Source organism: Telmatherina bonti (genome assembly GCF_933228915.1).
Source record: "Telmatherina bonti genome assembly, chromosome: 22".
Classification (NCBI taxonomy): domain Eukaryota; kingdom Metazoa; phylum Chordata; class Actinopteri; order Atheriniformes; family Telmatherinidae; genus Telmatherina; species Telmatherina bonti.
Window position 1 is genome coordinate 24,357,024 of NC_136631.1, and position 20,389 is coordinate 24,377,412.

The window sequence follows — 20,389 nt, forward strand, 5'->3', positions numbered from 1 at the left end:
TTTACAGTATATTTTTGCTGAGTCTATAATCACTCCTCAGTAGCACATTGTGGAATACCTCCAGGCCAAACCACTTAGTTATAATTTATATAAATAGTGTTAGGCCTCACTGTTGTAGAATTATTATTAAAAATAAACATTTCCAGCCAGCTTATGGCAGCACTCAGCTAACACCAGGCCTCAGTCTCTCTTTGAGGCGATGAGGGAGGAAACCTGAGCTTTCAACTTGAGCTGTGGTTAACCTGGAGAAATTGGGAGAGAGTGGACAAAATAACTAAATCTTAAGTATTTACATGTTTTTAGTTCTCATGCCTGAGAAATTAAGTAATCTGTAAAAAAAATTTTAAAATATACCATGAAATCACATAGCTGTGCTAACGACTGTGTGACAGCGTGAACTACGCTAACCAACACTTGATTGCATATTGCCTTACAGACCCCACTTTTTTTTCTGTTCCACGCGGGTGCAGCAGCACGAGCATGTATTAAGTGTTTCCGTCTGGAGTCAAACAAAAAGACCCTTTTCTCAAGCACTCTGTACCGATGTGGTGCCCAGCCACTGGGTTGGGACCTCAAAACCCAACCACAAAAGCGTCGAGGGCCCATGCATTACAAGAGAAGGTTGCAAATACTGTAGATCGAGGACTAATGACTGGAACTAATATTTAAGGACTGGAGGATGTGGGTTTGACTCCAGCTGGGACCACCCATGCAAAAAATGTATACATCCACGAAAAAGCAGAAATGTGTAGATAAGCGTGTCCTCCCGATTACATGTGCTGTTACAGGGAAGCAGCCGTCGTTTGTATGAAGCAGCTCTCTGGGGCTGCTGGTGAGGAGATATTTTCACTTTCAGACAAATTCACCTGCACTACAGTCATCAAAATTCTGCCGAAAACATGTGCCACAGCTTCATGCTGGCATGGCAGGGAAGGATGCTTGATAAAGAAATGATTAATTTAGATTAACAAACGCCATATGATATAGAAATGTGAGAAATATTTTATTTGTGCCTTTTTTCTGTGAATCTTGCCTTTGTTATTCTGCTGAATTGCCCTTGTTAGTGACAATGTCAAGGTGACAGCGGTGATTGGGACAGTGAAAATATTTGCAATGACGCATAGCCATTGTTTACATGATGAAATGTTCCACAGGGTGGCTCATATTTCCCTTGAATGCCCTCAAAGTAGTACTATAAAGCTAATTTGTTTTTTTCCTTTTCAAATTTTAAAAAAATGCTCTACTACTTTGATTTCTATTGCCTGTATTATTGGCTGATTTAACTGGTGATTCTTGTCTGATCTAGTTCTGTCACTGACGCATGCTTCCCCAGATGGATGGAGGCTGTTAAAAAAGGAAAGGTTTATGAAAATGAAAGCCAAATTATACACACTAGTTCAAACAAACAGAAACCTACTCGCAGGCACACATCCATTTACTCCCCCCATATCCCCCGCTCTGTGTCAGGAGCCCATTTGTTTAGGGAAGACAAAAAGGGACTTGGTGTGTATTTTACATTGGCAATCAAATTAGGATTCAAATGATGGCCACTCACTGGAGGCCATATTTGTTCTGTAACAAATTTTCTCTCCTCCTTCATCACCCAGTGGCTCCCCAGACTGACCACACCCGGGAAATCTGTGGCCACCATTTGCATTGACAGAGAGAGCTAAGGGAAGGACCTTCCGTCTGACTGAAATAACTTGTTTACAAAAACAATACACAAGATTCATTTTTGGCCTCTACTGAGAATCTTTCCTCAGTCATAATCCCTTGCTTGAGCATCATTATGACTTGATATCCCCTTGCAAACACTACCTAACGTACAGTGTTAGATGATAAATCAGCAAGAAAGTGTTTTTTTTTTCATCAACTAAAATTAATTTCTGCCTCAAATATTAATTATAATTAATTAATATTACATCATATACTATAACTTTATTCACTTTGTTTTAATCGTTTCTAAAGGTCCATTGAGGTCTTTGAGGCAGATTTTGGCTCGCGAGCTTAAATAAAAAAATGCATCTAACTTTGAACTATAAAATCTATCCAAGCTATCCATAAGTAGAGCTTCACAAACATAACATGCTGTATTAAAAATTACGCGCTTCAGGCTTGCCATTGTTAAGATGGGGTTTTTTTTTCTGATAACAAATCAGTTGCATGTTTATCTCATGAAAAGGCTGACTCATTTTTCCAACGACAAGTCACCTGCTGCTGACATGTAGAATGTTGGGTTGCCATGCACTTTCGTAGTGGCTTCACTTTTCAGACCCTCAGGCTACATCTATCTTACACGTGACAATTATGGGTAATACATAAACATACATCTGTTTTGGAGCTCATTGACATTTTTTCCTTATGTATACATAATATAAAGTTATTATGAATCATTGACTGAATTGATTATCTTGGACATTGTTATCATTGGCATTATCATGGAGAAGCTGACAACTACTAGCACCTTTGTGTTGTAGATCTCTGTCTTATTTGCTCTCCTTGGTATTAGCATCTCTAAGCTAGCAACCATCATTCAAAAGCCAACGACTTTATTCATCATTGACATTGCCTACTGGTTGGTAGCTTGGCAAATTTTCCATTTAGTGGCAGACTGTAAAACATAGTTTCTTAATTTAATTGATATGCAGTCTGTGATTTGTTTAAACAAAACTGTATTAACAATTTATACAAAATTTCCAGACAATGGGCATATTTGATCTCAGTAGGACTTACTTATAGTAGCTGACTGACAAGAATATAGCCATATGATATGAGTATAAAGTTATAAGTTTGATCTTTTTACAGTGTGATAAATTGAAATCACTCAAGACACTTCAGATTTTATCATGCTATTATAAATTTATTAGAAGTTACATAATCTTTGGTTTTCTATGGAATGACAAAATACTGTCTCATAGTTGTAATTTAATGAATTCATCATTACTTACATTTTCTGAATCACGTACAATAGTGATGACATAGATGGTCACCCGGAATCACAACAACCTTTATGTCTGCAGCCAAATGCTGGATGAAATTTTTACTTAAAGCCACATTGTCCACCAGAGAGTGACCTCATCCCCATAACCCTCAGGGAGCTCCTAAATTGCATGGTATGAATGCACCTTAATCAGCTGATACTATATGACAGATATATGCTGACAGGACACAGAAAGAAAAGCAATAAACAACAAATAAGTATGAATGATAAGCACAGAAAGCAGTGACATAGAACTATTTTTTATTATTTTAAACATAAAGCTGCTTTTTCCATACATGTGTTGTGTCCTGGTGATGTTTTGGAGCGGTGGCATGCAAGTGCACAAATATCTGCAGCATTTGCTATGAACATATTGTTAGGTTTTCCTCAAGATCTCAGCTGTTCATTTTCCAAATTTTTCTAGTTCACCCTGGCCAGAAAGCAGGTTGCATGGAGACTTTTATCTTTTCTGTGCTTTGGCAAAACTAAAGGCCCAAAAACAACACCAACACGATGAAGAGTAGCCTACACCTCTTACTGTAGGGGATGATTTTAAGAATACCCTTCAAGTAGCAGCTACATGACAGAAATGTGCTTATTTGACTGAGTTTGTTTGTCAGCCTGCATTTCTAGCGCCAACATGTTTGGAACATATTATCTGACTTAAACTTATGAATGTTTAAATGTGTTTTGTAAGAATTCCCACACTTTTATGCAAAAATACTGTTCAACTCCTTTAGTTAAAGCTGCAACTTTATACTTTAATGTGTTTTTGGATTATCTATTTTAAATCCACTGTGTTGGCACACAGAGGTAAAATTACAAATGAGTTTCATCTTTAAGGCTTTAATACCTGTTGTTCCGGGTCACCTGAGACAAGTGTTTGAATAATTAGTTGCAATTCACTGCTGTTTATGGAAGCTCAACTGTCTTCTGTGGATTGTGTGGAAGTTTAAGTGGAAATATTTGCCAGCAGTAAAAATGTTTACACTTGCTGCCAATCAACTAAGATCATCTTTGGTGACTTGTAGAGTGTTGTCAAAACAGAGCTCATCCTGCTTTTCACAGGATATAGTCAGTCACACCACCTTGTTCTTTCTGTCTGCGGACAATATGTGCTTTCCTAAATGCTCCCTGTTTATATTCCATGTAAAGGTAAATGCTGCATTCTTATGAAAATTACTATTAAATTTATTGTCAAAGTCAAGTTTCTTTTTTTTTTTTTAATTATTTGGATAGAAAAGAAAGCAAACCAACAATTTAATAGTTCATTTCTGGATATATTGAAAAACTTTCCACAGTGAAATAGACTTCTTCTGAAGGATAATTTTCCGTTTTTACCATTTTTTTCTGCATAACACTGACTGCCCACCTTCAATATAGTAGCAGAACATGTCAACATGTGCCACTGGCTTGTAAATGGTTTTCTGATAGCTTTTGAAAGTGTAGTACAGGAAACAGACTTTGGCTGAAAAGAATCCTTTTCTTCTAGGGCTTCTTTAAAGGTAAAAAAAAAAAAAGTATGAGCCTAAAATTGTTTTATAAAATCTTTCATTGTCAAGTCAGAGAGCTTACGAGGTTTCTGCAGTAGTTGGAGCTGATGCAGAGCGCAGAGGGAGGAGAGCTATGAAATAATATTCAAGCTTTCAAGTGTTGATGACTGAGATTTCTGTAATTTGTAATGAAAGCTAAATCCTTAGAAATACATTGAGTTGCTAATTTAAACGGACTGCAAGCAATGAAAACATAAATTTTACTGCTTTAGGGTGTCAGTCACCAGTTTTACGTTCTCTTCATTAAAGCACAAAATTATTATTGTCTCATTTACAGTAAAATAGACATGAAAGCCAGCAATGCTAACAGGGTGTGTAAACTGTGACTGTGTTGCTGCTGTGTTGACATGCTTTGTGTAAAATCAGGGTTTTTTCTTTATTTTTTTTTGTTGTTGTTTTGATAGCTTATCATCCAGCTTGTGGCTTCACCAGAAGCAGTGTTGGGAGATATTGTGTTAAATAAAAACTAATAAAGGATGCACGGGTTCTCAGAGCAAATAGTACTGCACTGAATGTTTAGCACACCCTTTTCTTTGTGTAAAATATACATGGTTTGGAGAAAAATTCCCATTTAAAAAAAACAAAAAAAAAAGTTTTCTAATTTGGGAAAAGCTTTTGGGAACGCAGTACCTGTTTTAAAAAAAAAAAGAAAAAAATCCATAGCAACAACTTTGTCAACTTTTATACAACAATTAGGACCATCTGCTTTTTAGTCTCAATTTACTTTAATATATGCTTTTAAATAAACAGATATGTTTACATACATTGTTGTCAGAAATATTTCTTATGGTATAACTACTATTAAAGTACTTGTAATGTACTGCTTGTGTCAGATTCATTTCTTGTGTCTGAAGTACAGCTGTTTAAAGACATGGACCTGTTTAGCTTGTTTCTCTTAAGGACAGTCCCTTTAAAACAACATTTAGGAATGAGAGTAGCGCAGAAGTATTGAACTGTTGATAGTGACTGTTTACTGCAACACAAAGCTAGGGATGACAGTAGTTGATATGGATTAAAAGTTGTGGTTTATCTGGGCTGAGGCATGAGCCATTTCGACAACCAAATGACTAAATCCAACTTGTACGAGAAAGTTTAGTTGTGATGTTTACATAGAAAATATTGAAATCTATTCAGTGCCTGTATAATTTTCTTTGATTAACAACTTGTCTGACATGGTCAACTTGTAAACCTTACAAGTTCAAACAAATGAACTATTCTCCCCATGTTTTCACTAAATCGCAGGCTGTGGGAAATGCATGTGTGTGCACTTCTAAGTGTATACGAAACAGCCTTTGTGCTCTCTTTGCAAAACAAAGCATACTTCTATCTCCCTCATACATGTTACTAACTCCTCGGGAGTTTGTGTAATGAAGAGTAAATGACCATAAAAGTTTTATTAATATGTTTCCCAAAACCGATAAAGAGTAAACAAATCATATTTACAAATAAATCAATAGGCAATATATGGAAGACTTCTGAACTGTTGAAAATGAAGCTTATTAGTGTGTTCATAGTGAGTGAATATATATATATATAAAAAATAAAAAAAAACAGTCCAACCCATTTAATTTATAAATCCATTAAAAAAAATTGATTCCTTTCCAAACATCGTCTGTCTTGTGTTCAGACACACATCTCAGCATATATAACTCACTGTACAATTGTATTATTTTTCCTGGCTCCAAGTATACTTTAAATCATGGCTGGCAAAGGAAAATTACCAGTATGACTAAATTATACAGTTACCCTCGTTTGAAACGTCCAGTATATCATATTCTGAAGAGCGCTTTTAAATCATTTCCTCATCATATACCTGTATAAGATGTTTTCTTGGGTTTGTGGTATGAAAATATATCTTGTTGGTAATGTTGCCAAACAGAAGCTTCATACTTTCTGTTTCTGTGTTGCTAGCTTGATTTTAGTCTTTGCAAGTAATTCTGTCATCTGTGGCTCAAACCAGAAGAACAGAAGTAGAAACATCATAAGAATAACCTAGATGATGACGACTTTAGCTGGAAACATTGTTTTAACAATATCTTGTGCTGTAAATTGCAAGAGCTGACTTAGACAGATTTGAACTTGTGCCATTCTTCAGTCTTTATTTTTTTAACACTTTTTTCCAGTTGCCTCTGTGTTTGGATGGGTATTCCCCGTAACTGGAGGAAGCGCTGTGTTGAAGTTGTTTTTATCAGGTTTCTTTATTACATTGCTAAATTTAAGAAAAAAAAGCTTTAAGCACAGACAAACTCTTGGATTTAAAGCTGTTTCTAAAATTGAAAGTTTGCTTTGATATCTAAAGGTCTCAATATATACTTTTGTCATATAATTCTTAAAATTTAGAGACCCAGTGACATCAGAAATCTCTTACATGGACACTGTTTTAAACAGACTCTCTACACTGAGTGGAAAGCATCTTCACTTATTTACATCTTATGAGTTGCCTTTCAGATCTTATGCAGTGTTTTCTAGAAATGCTTTTCTATAAGCAAACATCGGTTCTGTTTACACAAATTCTCAATTTTGCCATGAAATCATTAACAAATAAAGTACTTGTGATCACAATGAATCCAGCAGATTAATTTATCCGTACACTGAAGTCCAAATACAGAATGTAAATATTGTCTATGAAGTTAAATATATCAAATTGAAGTTTTGGGGTTTTTTTTTGCTTAAATACAGTGATGCTTACAGTAGCGACATTAATCCAGGCTTGAACTTTGCTAATCACTTGAGGTAAAGAAATATCAGCTTGGAAAATGTAAGACCCTGCAGTTTGGAATTAATACCAATTATAGTGTGTAAATGTCAGAATGCAGCTTGTGCTGCAACAGTTTTGACCTTTATCTTCCTGCAAGTCATCTGACATTATGGAAGTGCAGTTCTACATTTTCCCTCAGTTAAAGAAGCTCTTCACATGCAAATCATCTACCTATCAGCTATATCTAGTTATTTAAAGGGATACTTAAGTAATTGATGTGTTAAGTGTCTGAATTGTATGAGACACAAATGACATCCCATTTTAATCAATGAAGTCACAACCAGTGCTTAAAAGCTTTAAAGCAAATCAGCTTAAAACTCTCACAGACATCCTGAACCTTTTTATTTTTTTGCTGTGAAATGACCCCTGGAGTTCATTGGATTTTATTCATTTCTTTACCGAGAGAAAATCAGTGAGCAGAGTGAGTGTGTCTAGTGTAGATTTGCATTAATCTAACGAAGCGCACTACACAGGATTACCTCACATCGTTAATCTAAAAGTAAAATAAATGCAGACCTGATGTCCATGGTTTTGAAGTGCAGATCTATTAGATTCTTATGTGTACTGACTTTATATGCCATTCACATATGATCATTATCCAGTGATTAACTCAAAACATCATAAACAGTGCTGTGGTGTTTCCTGTCTCTACAGGATCTTTGGCTTCTACAAAGGAATCCTTCCTCCAATTCTGGCAGAGACCCCAAAGAGAGCAGTCAAGGTAGGGTAAAGGATGTGCCCGCCTGTTTGTAAAAAGTGCAAAAGCCTCTTGAGGTGTCATGCAATGCTAAGGATATGGTTTCATTGTGAACTGCTCCACTGCCATATGAAAACACTCAAACTGCAGTTGCTCAGACATGCTACGCACATGTTGATTAAACACACAACGCCTTCCACCATGTCTGCCTCCTCAGCCACTCCTGTTTGCTCTCCTGGCCAACCAAATATTGACTTACAAGCATTTAAAGCAAGCCATCCTATAAGCATGATCTTTTGATATTCACAAGAAGGCTTAGTATCACCCACTTCCTGGTGACATGTGGTGGATGTAAGAGATGAGGATGGGTGGAAAGGTGGGGGGGTGGGGGAATGCTTGGCATTGAACAGCTCTGTAATGAGATGCTGGAGACAAAGTGAACTTTAAAAATAAGCACTCACACTGAGAAGATGGGGTAATCGCTCACACAGCGAACAAAGCATGCTGATGGCGAGAAATTTCTGGAGCAAAGAATTAAAGCAAATTAAAGCTCAAATGAAACAGCCTCTGCTGGCATTTAGCTCAGATAAACAAATCAGTGGAACCATCTGCTTGCAAGACTGAATTAGAAATTCTAACAAGACTGACAAACAAAATTCAAAGTAAAATGTTCGTGCGCAATTTTAGTACACAGTTTTGTGTTTTTTCCGCCTCACTTGTAGGTACTTTTAAGGCAGATGCATGTCTTAGTGTGTGTCTGGATGTGTATGTGCGTGTGTAGTTGTGCAGAGGTGTCCGTGAAGCTTTGTGACTTTCTGACAGTTCATTCATCTTGATCTTTCCTTTCCAGTTTTTCACCTTTGAGCAGTACAAGAAGTTGCTGAATTTGACCCCTTTGTCTCCTGGTCTGGTGAGCTACACACACAGAAACACCTGAATACATGGAATACGCCTGAAAAACACACATACAGAAAACCAGAAAGGATGTTACACTGAACTACTCACCAGCAAAGGGAGACAAACAAAGACAGATACCAAAGATATTTTTTACTAGCAAACTGAATTCACATAAATGTAAATGTTTCTGTTCACATTCAGTTGTTTTTTTTTTAGCTGATTTTTTGTGACAGGAATATGAGTGCATTTACACGTGGAAATTGCAATATTACTCATTGTGCCTTTTTCATTCTCTATATGGCTACCCACTTGCTTATTGTGACCTTTGTATATCGATCCATTGTCACTGTTTTGTGAGGATACTTTAACAGGTTTACCATAGTTAAATATCAACACTGCTTTTGTTCTCGAGCACAAAACCTTCTTAGATTGGACAGGATAAAAAGATGTTTTAAGCATAAATGATGTGAAAATATGTGAAATCCTTTATGAGTATCAGAGACTGAAATGTTAGCAGTGCCATTCATATGTACTAAAAGTAAGCGACAACCTGTGAAACACGATGAAAGGCACTCCATATTTTCTTCAGTCATTTCTGTGATGTGTGTTTTAGTGTAATTCAAAGTTAAGTTACACCTCAAAATTATGTTTTTAATTCATCTCAGAAATTAGTTGTACAAAGTTCTTTTGTTGTTGAGTGTGAGTTGAAGCATTAGCTGATCATCAGAAGTGTGTTTGTCTGTTTGAACCATTAAAATATATATGCACCTAAACAGAACAACCATTAAAAAAAAGTTTTCCAGAAGGCTATAAGACACCACTCAATCTTAATCTAGTGGAACCAACAGTTTTACAAGTCTTTTTTTTTTTTTTTTTTTTTTTTACAAGTGGAAGTTTTTTTTTGTTTTTGTAATTTTACTGGAAAATATTTTATGTCAGAATTAACAGTGAATTGACAAAAGCTACAAATACAGATGTGGAAAAGTGTAGTCGGGTGGTGTTGTCAGGCCACTTGCTTTAATTCTTTTAGATCTTTGTTAAAGTGCGTTGGAGTTTTGGAAATGGAATAACTATGAATTTCAAGTATAGAGTTAAAGCTGGGCATTTCAGCAGACGGCACAGACCGACACCAAGCAGCTTATTTTCAGCAACATTGTGAAGAATCCTTTTAAAAATTCCTGTGTCCACAATTCCTTCCAAGTCGCTCCCAAAATTTATTGGAATTGAAGTTAAAACAAGATTTATTCTAAGAAAAAAATCACAAAAATCTGCACAGTAGTTTAGCATGAAGATGCTGAAAAACAGACAAGACAAAAAGCGGGTGATGAGGTGGAAAAATGTCACTGCGTTAAGTAAAACCCCAGTTTTTCACCAAATGTTAACAATTAATCCAAGCTTACACTTACCAGCCACATTATTAGGTACAGCTTGCTAATACAGGGTTGGACCCCCTTTACCATCAGACCTGCCTTAGTTTTTCATTGCATATATTCATCAAAGTGTCAGAAACACTTCTCGGAGACTTTGCTCCATGATGACATCACACAATTGCAATGGATTTTGTCAACTGCACATTCATGATGAGAACCTCCCATCCACCACATCCCAAAGGTGATTGAGATGTAGTGATTATGACGGTCATTGGAGTATAATAGACTCAATTTTATGTTCAAGAAACCAGTTGTAGATGATCTGAGCTTTGTGACACGGTGCAGTATTTTGCTGGAAATACACATCCGAAGAGGCTGCACTGTGGTCAAAGGATAGACATGATCACTAACAATACTCCACTGCCATCTGATTAGCTATTTGTAATAGCATATAAATGGGCATATGTAAGGAAATTGGCCACTGAGTGTATGTTTCTAAATAAAGACTCAAGCCATGTCAGATATCAGAGTGGGAAGCAGTTCAGAGACATTTCTGACATGCCATGAACCCATCCATCTGTCTCTGACAAAGTGCTATTTAAGTATTAATCTGGTGTCGTTACCCCATGGTAGCTGCATTCAGACAGTAACTAACATGTCAAGAATTTGTCGCAGTTCCAAAACGCTTCAGTTTTTGATACATACAGTACCAGTCAAAAGTTTGGGCACACTTTTCCATTGACTCTAATGGGAAAGTGTGTCCAGAGCTTTGACTAGTAGAGTAAATCCGTTCTGTGTTGTCTGTGTTTTTTAATCCCGTGTTTATACCAATAACACAATGAAAAGGCGGGATTCGCGCCAATGAACATATGAACACACATATTAAAGCAGAAATGAAACACTAAAAGTACTTGTTGTGTTATTTGCATCCTGAGGTAGAGCCAAATAAATCAGAGCATGACATTAACGCGCTACTCAGCATGTTTGCATGGTGGTTGTTAATTTTGGAGACTAGTTACATCACAGCCCATGAATGAAGAAGTTGTTGTTGATACTTTTGAGTAATCAGTTCTCTGTTATATTCAGTCAGTTGTAAGCTGGAAAGATTTGCACTGCTGGGGTGTGGTCACCTCACACCACCTATTCAGGTGGCAGCTAAGTGTCAGCCATGATGGATGGCTTACCTGCGAGTCGGTGTCAAAGCAGCCTCAGCCAAACGAATATCCTTGACTTGTTTTTGCAGCCATTGGTGGAGAAATGTTTACCTACGCCATCCATCATGCTCTCTTCCCCCTCTTCCTACACCTCCTACTTGTCTTCTTTCTGCCCTTCCTCTTTTTGAGGCCTTACAATTCCATATCCCTCAAGAGGCCTGTGTGTATCAAGTACTGTAATCTCATTAGAACATTAATGAAACTGAATTATAGATTTGCTCTCAATCTCAATCTCTCTCTCTCGGCGTCTTTCTCTCGCTCTCTTTCCTATTCCGTGTGGCACAGCTGAATGCCTTCACTCTGATTAATGGGGACACACACAGTAATAATACAAATAAGGAATTAAAACGTGGCTGCCTGGCTGTGTAAACATCGTGAGGCATGTCTGAGAGGATGGGTCCTGGGGCTTTGACAGCAGGATAAAGACAGAGGAAGAGTAATGAGTTATAGACACGTTCTCGACATGTTCCCATTACGCCTCTCTCGGAGCATGCATGCACGCACATGTGCAAACACACAAATGTACATACAGCAATATGCAGCCGCAGTGCAAATACATGAGGTGATACGAATTCCACCTATAATCAAATGTAAGACATCTGCATGAATAGCTGCACTCGTTTTTGCAGATCATGACAAGGTGGCTTAAAGTTTTTTCTTAAACATCCTTGAATTTCCCTTCCTCGTTCCTGTCATTCACCTTCTTTTGTCTCCCGTCTGTCATCTAGCATTTTGTCAATGATAACAAACACAGGTGTTTTGTGTGTCTTCAAGCATTTGTCTGGTAACAACAATGCTGGCTGGGACAGAGACAAAATGTACGTTTTGTCTGCAGTCAAATTCTTCATTCCGCTGTGTCTCTACCGAAACGTTTTCAGTCCTAAATCGGGTCCCTCTCTCCCCTCCAGGCGCTGTCTGCAGCAGGGCTTGGCTCAGGCTTGACCGAGGCTCTTGTCGTCAATCCATTCGAAGTGGTTAAAGTCAGTCTCCAGGCCAACAGAGATGCTTTTAAAGAGGTTGACTAAAATAAAACAGTCTTAAAATGTAAACTGCTGGTAGATGTGCACATTTCTCTTGTAGCTCTTTGACAAGTCCTTTTAAAAAATTTTTCCATTGCAGCAACCCTCTGCTTTTGCCCAAGCCAGACGCATAATGAAGTCAGACGGCTTTGGACTGAGGGGCCTGAATAAAGGATTAACATCAACACTAGGACGCCATGGAGTTTTCAACATGATCTACTTTGGCTTTTACTTCAATGTCAAGGATGCTGTTCCTACCAGCCCGGTAATATTTGTGTTAAAAGTTCGAGGTCACTCTCTGACCTGTTTCAGATTTCACCTAAGTGACAGACACACCCCTTTAGCTGTGCTTTAGTGCTACTAACCTTGCCTCTTCTAAGCGTTGGCTGAGCTCAGAAGGTCTGATACTCACATGTCCAAGCCACATTGCTAGAGGAGAATATTTAATAGTATTTAATAGTCTGATTAGTTACATGGGAAAGAGGAAGCAATAATCAGAGAGGAGCTTCTAAGATCAGCTCCGCTAATACCTCGTCTGTTTGCTCTTCATAACATCCTCAAAGTTTCAGATTACACATCCGGCAGTGCCTGATGGCCCAAACAAAAGTTAATTTTGTTTAATGGAAACGTTACCATACGTTCCACATGTACAAACTGGAGCATTAGATTAACTCCAATGAACTAATTGGAAGCAGACAACGGTGCTACTTTCAAGAGTAGGTTACAGTGGGAGGCCAGGCTTTGCTATATTTTCAACATTTTTCCACTGGCACATGATGCACATCGGACCTAGTGGTCATCTTCTGTGAATGATAATTATGTGGCAGGACGACTCAAATAGCTTCCCTCCTATATTGTGGGCATTGCTTTTGGGAGTTAACCATCTGTACGTACATTGGAATGATCCTGTTTGTTAGAGTTTTTCCTGCAACTTCCATTGTTGATGCAGTTAAAGCAAAGTCTGTGGCTGCTGAAAACTTGCAGGATTAGATGATAGTGGCATTTCTCCAAAGCACTTCTGTCAGCAACATGAGCAATGAGCTTACAACTCAATCATGTCAGTAGTCAAATTCAGCCGGCCAAGCCCAGGCTTCACTTGTATGGATATTTGAATAGTACATAGGAGGCAGATAGCACACTACCATAATTCACAAGTAAATGTGTGAGGATATGTTTGCTTAAGGCTGTTGGGAAGTGGGTTGATGGGTGTACTTAGGACATAGTTATGCCCTCCATTCCCCTCCATCCCCCCCCCATCCCACTATCCCCGCATCCTTTTGAAAAAAAACAGCAGAAGTGGGATTAGCTGTTGATTTACCATAGCTTTCAGGGTGTCCAGTCGCTTGAGAAAGGCCTGGGCCAGAGAAGCTGCTGTCATTTGTAAAAATATCCTGGCCAATTAGTTGTCAGAGCTCTCTGAGTCTGGGCTTCTTTGGTACAGTAATACCCCTGTACCAAGTCACAGCCCAATTATCCAAATTGTCCCCATATGCCTCCCCAGTCTGCCTGCATGAACCCTGTTTATAAATCCTGCATCTTGGCACCCCAAAGAACATGTGCTTATGCTCAGCCAATCAGAGCACTGCACCACAGTCAGGAAGCACTAATCTGCCCCCCGCTACCATAAAATGATCAGGGCTTTCATGGCAGGTTTGCAATCATACGCTCCGGTCCCCTCATGCTTTCCCCTTCACTTTCACTGATGTACATGCACACTTGGTCTCTTACTACTACTTTGTCAGCGCGACGTGGCTTCTTTCTTCATTGATCAAACAGATGTTATGCCAGCAAATTTGACATTCTGGAAGTATTTCCCTTAAAATTCAGTATTTTCCTTTATTTTAACCTTCTTTGCAGGACCCTGTTTTAGAGTTTCTGAGGAAGTTTACGATTGGCCTGCTGTCTGGGACCATCTCCTCCTGTGTGAATATTCCCTTTGACGTAGCCAAGAGCCGCATTCAAGGCCCCCAGCCAGTGCAGGGAGAGATCAAGTACCGCACCTGCTTCCAGACCATGGCACTGGTGTACCGTGAAGAGGGGTATGAACAAGGGGGGGCATCAGTAAAGGGATCCTTTGTCACAAGATAATCCAGTGATTCATCTTTGCCTGTTTAGCTAGCAACTGATAGTGAATTACCTGCCAAACCAGCCCTCAGACATGTTAGCATCTTTCTGTTGTGTCATGTGAAGTTTCTACAGTAATTACAAGGGAAGTGCATGAATAGCTTTACACAAAGTTGTGATCTCATGAGTGGGACCTGCATACTTGTGTTAACTTCTGGGTTGAACTCCCTGCTGGTGTAATCATACATTTATGCAGTCTGTCACTTCTGTACTAACTGTTGACATCTTTTCAAACCTCAGAAAGTGACGGCTCCAAATTGAAGCTTCAGAGTAAGATGAATGTTATGTTAGCAACTGCCTCAGGCTTTCCACTTTCCCACATGCAGCTCCACTACACAAGACCCCGCGAGATGTTTGTAGTTAGTGGATGTTGTTAGTTTGTAGTTGGGGGTTGCAGCAAGAACATGTCTGAAATGTTGTCGTCGCAGGGGTGCACGAAGTGTGCCCCCTCCGCCACATTCAGTCCCCTTCTCTAACACAACACAGTCCCAGCTAATTAGTGGTCCCCATGGGAGACATCGTTAAGCAGACCCTAACGAGCCGCGCGGCGCTCCACGGGTCAATCTAATCAGACAGAGGGCCAGGGAGGAAGTGGGTCGAGCCTTATTAACGCCATCAGTGGCGGGGGCAGGGAGCGGGACAGGGAGCACGAGGCAGACAGCCACTGATCACCTTGAAAGCATTAAGGGGCAGGTACTTGTCAGTGCTGGCCGTTAGACCCTGACGGGGTGACAGACTTGCAGACAGACAGACAGCTAGGAAAGAACTGGCATTCCAAAGCACACAATTCATTCACAATTCAACAATCATGTGCTCACAGCTGGCATGAATGTACTGATATAGAGACTGTGAAGACAACATAAACTACTCAACTTTATGTGCTGTTACTTTTAATAACCCTTTGTATGAATAAACATAAAGGTGAGTGAACATAGCAGACAGGCAAACAGAAACTGTGAAATGAAAAAATTTGCATTGTGTTTATTGCTGTTGCTACATTTTAATATTTAGAAATTGTCTTTTTTTTTTCCTTTATCTTATAGGTACTTGGCACTTTACAAAGGATTGGTTCCCAAGATAATGAGACTTGGACCAGGTAAAAGAAAAAGAGAAAAAGTTTATTGCTTTCTTATTGATGCTGAAAGTATCCTGATGACAGTGTACCTCTCACCTGAACTCTCATAAAACCTATAATTCCAGAGTTTCAAAAGGTGAATTAATGAAATAACTGATATTTATAGTGACATAAAGCCAAGACAAGCATTGATTTATTCTCATAAATATTAATTCTGCTGCACAGCAGAGCTGAGTATGTCTGCTGATTGAGCAGGTACTGATGCAGGCTGAATCTGTACTCAGTTTGAGTCTTGACCTTGTTGCTCGTTGCTTAATGCCATTTTACTCCGTCTGTCATTTTACATTCAAATACAGGTGACTAGTTCTTAAACAAATCGAAAATATAATCTGCATTATAAACAAATAATATCATAATATTGACAGCTGCTACAAGGTTTGATATATGTATAAACAATATTCATACCTCATGTTTTTCCAGTAAGGCTTACAATCTGCATTTAGAGCTTCGATGAAATGACTAGTTTTTCTAGTTTATTTATGGTGGTTCTCTTATATCCTGTTACAGGTGGAGCAGTGATGCTGTTGGTCTATGAATATGTGTCTGGATGGCTACAGAGAAATTGGTAACAACTGCAGAAAAATAAGGAAACCCATATTAGTGCCTTGTAGGTTTTGCCTGATTGCCAGTGTCGTGAACAAACCAATGACATGAAACGTAATCAGTTTATCTTCAGGATTCTTAACTTGAATGCAAAATACTAAATCAATATTATAATATTTCTTAAAATCTATTTCATCCAGCACAGAAATTAAAGTTGGAGGAGGGGAGGGGTGGGGGGTGGGTGGGTGGGGGGGGGGGGGGGGGTTAAAGAAGAAAAAATAACTTGAAATTTTTTGCAAAAGAAAAATTTCAAGTTCAGGTATGGAATGTCCAGTCAGGGGAGTGTGTTGACAGGTTTGCAATAAAGTACATTTGAATTCCAGTTGCATTGTATGAAAATAAGAATTTCTGTATTTTTGTGAACTGAAGACGATGCAGGTCCTCTTCCACATCCAGCAGAGTTGCATGCACACAACAGTAACCCAATTATTTAAAATCTTGCTTTTGTTTAGTTTTGTTTTCCTTCCAACATCTGGTGAATATGTTTTAAATTATCTGTCAAGATGATGTCTCAAAGGGTTCATTGTTTGTTTTGTTTTTTTTGGTTGTTTGTTTTTGGGGTTTTTTGTTTTTGTTTTTTGTTTTGTTTTTTGTTTTTTGTTTTTTTTTGCTCCTGGATGAACAGAAAAGCTGTTTTCTTTTTTTTAATCCCACATAAGAAATTGTTTTTTGTGTATTTCTCTGTCATTTTCTCACTGGTTTGAAGTGGGTGGTACTTGGAGGGATAGAAGTGTGATGTCACATTCTGTGCACCAATCAGAATTCAGCAAATCTGGCTCAGACTCTAGTGATAGTTGTGGGTTTCTTGCTTTTACTGTCACTGAGGCAGACTGGACTATCCAATACATTCTCAATCTTACATATTAAATTACTTCAGTTATATTTGTTTTAATGTTTAAATGACACAAAACACCATGAATAGCCATGTGTACATGGTAACCCCCTTTATGTGTGTGAAAAATCCTTAAACCCACACTGATTTCATCTGACTTTGAAGACTAAGACTGTAAATTAAGGAGCATGTTTTAAAAACCTGCTGCTCACATACAACCGCTGCAGAATGATAGATGTGTGTCTTTGCAGACATACAGACTAGAGATAACTTAATGGGGAGAAACAAGACTTAAATGTTTCAGTAAGGTGCTGAGCCCCCATGTGCTGCTAGAACAGCTGCAGTCTTTACTGGATTTTTGTTTATCAAACCAGTCAATGACAACTCATCTTTTGTGGATGAAGGCATTGTCATTCTGAAGTAGACCATTTCTACCAGGGTGTAATTAATTAATCCTTCATCAGGATCAAAGTGATTGCTGAGAAGAACTGTATAACGCTGATCTGCCATGATCCATCACCTAAAAGCAGACAAGTGTGCTTCTTCAGTTAATGTTATACTGTAGTATTTAAAAAGAGGATGTTTTCTACACGTGTGGTGGATTGGGTAATATCCTTCCCCAATCCACCACCCATGTACCTACTGCAAATCAGATCTGCATACAAGTCAAATCCAGCTGGTGAATGTCTAGGTCACTGGGATTCTACTGGCCTTTTGAACACTGGCAGATTAGCTCCACATGTGGGGACAAGTGGACTCAAACTGTCCCATCAAGTAGCTGTACTCAGAAGTTTAGATTTCCCTTAAATTTGACCCTTTTCATTTCTGTACAGTACATGTTTTGATCACATCCTGGCACCTAATTAAACTACTGTAGTGTTCTTCCAAAAGATGAACTTTAATATTGTTTCATGTTCTCATGGAAAAATTATATTTAAATCTTCATTTTTCAAACTTTTATAAAAAGTTTTTTTATTTGAATTTTTAAGTCTAATTTTCAAAAAGCTTGGAAAGCTATTTGTCTTGTACAAAGAAATAATAAAAGGAAAGAAAATAAATTCATCCTGGTGGGGGGTGTGTGTGTGTGTGTGTGTGTGTGTGTGTGTGTGTGTGTGTGTGTTTGTGTGTGTTTGTGAGGGGTGGGCTTTGCTCATGCTGGACCACTAATTGTAGGTTTGTTTTGTGACGCGCTTGTCTTCACTGGAAACATTTCAGTTTAGCGCTGAGATAAGGATAACAACTTCCCACTGTTTACCACCCCATCGCCCCATTTCTTGACATCCTCCCTCGAGTGTCAATCTTTTCTCTTTCTGTGGCGAGTATCGGGAGCCCGAGCATAGCTTTAGTGCGAGCTAAAACAACAAGCTGGTGAAATTTAAATGTGGCTGCACACATTTCCCTCCCTTTTCCCGTCTATCTCTTCCACAAATATGCAAACGCACACACACCTGTTGCACAGCCGTAGGCGTAGCGGCTGCTCTCTAAGACACTCATCTTAACCTCATCTGGTAGCAGCTCATACTGAGCCACGTTGGCATTTGACAGCCACCCTTAATGTGGGAGTTTCTCTGTGCCACAATGGAACGGCTCCTGCTTTTTTGCCCAGAGGCCTGTGGTGACAGACTAACAAATGTGGCTTGCAGACTGATGGAATTGTTAGTCCTTAACCTGTGCTTTTTGTAATGGAGTACTCAATGTAGATGTTTGTTTCAAGCCTGACAGTTTGTGGCATGTGTCTGTGTTGCTCGTAGCCGAGCAACACAGCCACCCTTTACCTGAATTCCCTACACACTTTACTGATCATAAATCATCAGCAGCAAAGAAAATACTTTTTTTCACACCCTTTCTGTGGATTTTCCTCATCTTCATCTTTAATATTTCACCTCCACTTTGACAAGCCTGCAATCTGGGCATGGCTCTGCCTGTCCCTCCTCATGCAAATGCGGTTAAAGATTAATGTGCATTAAAATGTCCTCAATTTATTCAACATATTAAAAAGCTTTGAGCCCTGCAAGCATACATAAAGACACGGCAGAAGACATGTTTTGATTCTCAAACCGGATTTTTTTTTTTCTTTTTTCTTTTTCTGAAGAAGTTTCGCTCACCTGCCTGCTGAACGTAGTTGTTTTAAGACATTAAGAAAACACTCTGGCTGTCGTCAGCTTCTTTTAAAAATGTTCATTGAGCAGAAACACGCATGGAGTCCTGCATTCAGCCAGTGTCAACATTCTCTGCTCTGTGTTACTCTGCAAATGGCTGTCTTGTTTCTGATTGCATGTGGAGAAGTAAAGATAACCATATGACACTGAAGTCAGACTCGGCATAATTAATTATAAACATGTGTCTGCCCTTATTTTTAAACTTATGCCTTTTAGATGATAAATCTGACCAACATTAGAGTACAAGAGCAGGAATTATCCAACCCTCGAGAAGCTCTCTCTTTTTCTAGAAAATACTTTATTCCTGTTTTTTAAACACTGGTGCCACTTAAGAGGGTCTGATGTTAGTGCATGAGTCAGACGAGCTAACAAGGCTATTTAGTTCTTGCAGCTCATTTGAAAGGAAGAGTTGTTTGGCCTTGTTGTGTGTAGGCCGAGGTAAAAAACAGAGCATGTAACGACTCTTTCATGCCACTCAGAGAGTTAATTATGATATGCTGTTTGTGATGGATGGTGGATGGTAAAAGGGGTGGCTGGCTGGTACAGCCAGTGTGTGATCATCACGTCCTGTGATGTGGTTCACATACGGTCAAAGAAACACCACGATCCCTGAGCAACGGTCCGTGACCACTGGATGCGGGGAAGAGTGCTTTCCAAGTCAAATCAGCTCCTATGGGGAGGACTGTTGACACTGTCACACGGAAGGGGTTGTTTATGCTGTAACACCAAACAGATAGAAACATGGAGCCATGGCTAAATCAACCACCAGCTATGTGAGAGAGCAGGTGAGCGACTTTATCAAGTGATCAATCTACACCTCCGTGCTGCTCATTTAAATCCCAGGTTTCCATAGCAGAGCAAGATGGGGCTTGCCTGATTTACCAGATAATATATTACTTCACACGTTTCTCCTCTTAAAACATACAGAAAGTATTTTCCTCATCATTTGGCAAATTTGTCAGCTGTCTTGTGTTCTTGCTTTTGTGAGTTGGCCCCTGCAGGCCCCAAATGGCCCTCCTTCAGTGGCTGCTGAAGGCTTATGTGTTGC

At 38.9% G+C, this 20,389-nt stretch overlaps 1 protein-coding gene across 1 annotated transcript in view; it reads left to right on the forward strand.

Moving 5' to 3' along the window:
• The window catches only part of slc25a21 (solute carrier family 25 member 21), a 92,698-nt gene extending 74,491 nt beyond the window's left edge, over nt 1-18,207 (forward strand). The window contains exons 5-12 of the mRNA XM_079262494.1: nt 7,946-8,012; nt 8,839-8,898; nt 12,378-12,485; nt 12,589-12,753; nt 14,346-14,527; nt 15,656-15,708; nt 16,255-16,527; nt 16,561-18,207. Coding sequence (XP_079118620.1) covers nt 7,946-8,012; nt 8,839-8,898; nt 12,378-12,485; nt 12,589-12,753; nt 14,346-14,527; nt 15,656-15,708; nt 16,255-16,316 — 697 coding nt within the window. The 3' untranslated portion in view covers nt 16,317-16,527; nt 16,561-18,207. The remainder of the gene's footprint in view (nt 1-7,945; nt 8,013-8,838; nt 8,899-12,377; nt 12,486-12,588; nt 12,754-14,345; nt 14,528-15,655; nt 15,709-16,254; nt 16,528-16,560) is intronic.
• Nucleotides 18,208-20,389: the final 2,182 nt, after the last annotated feature.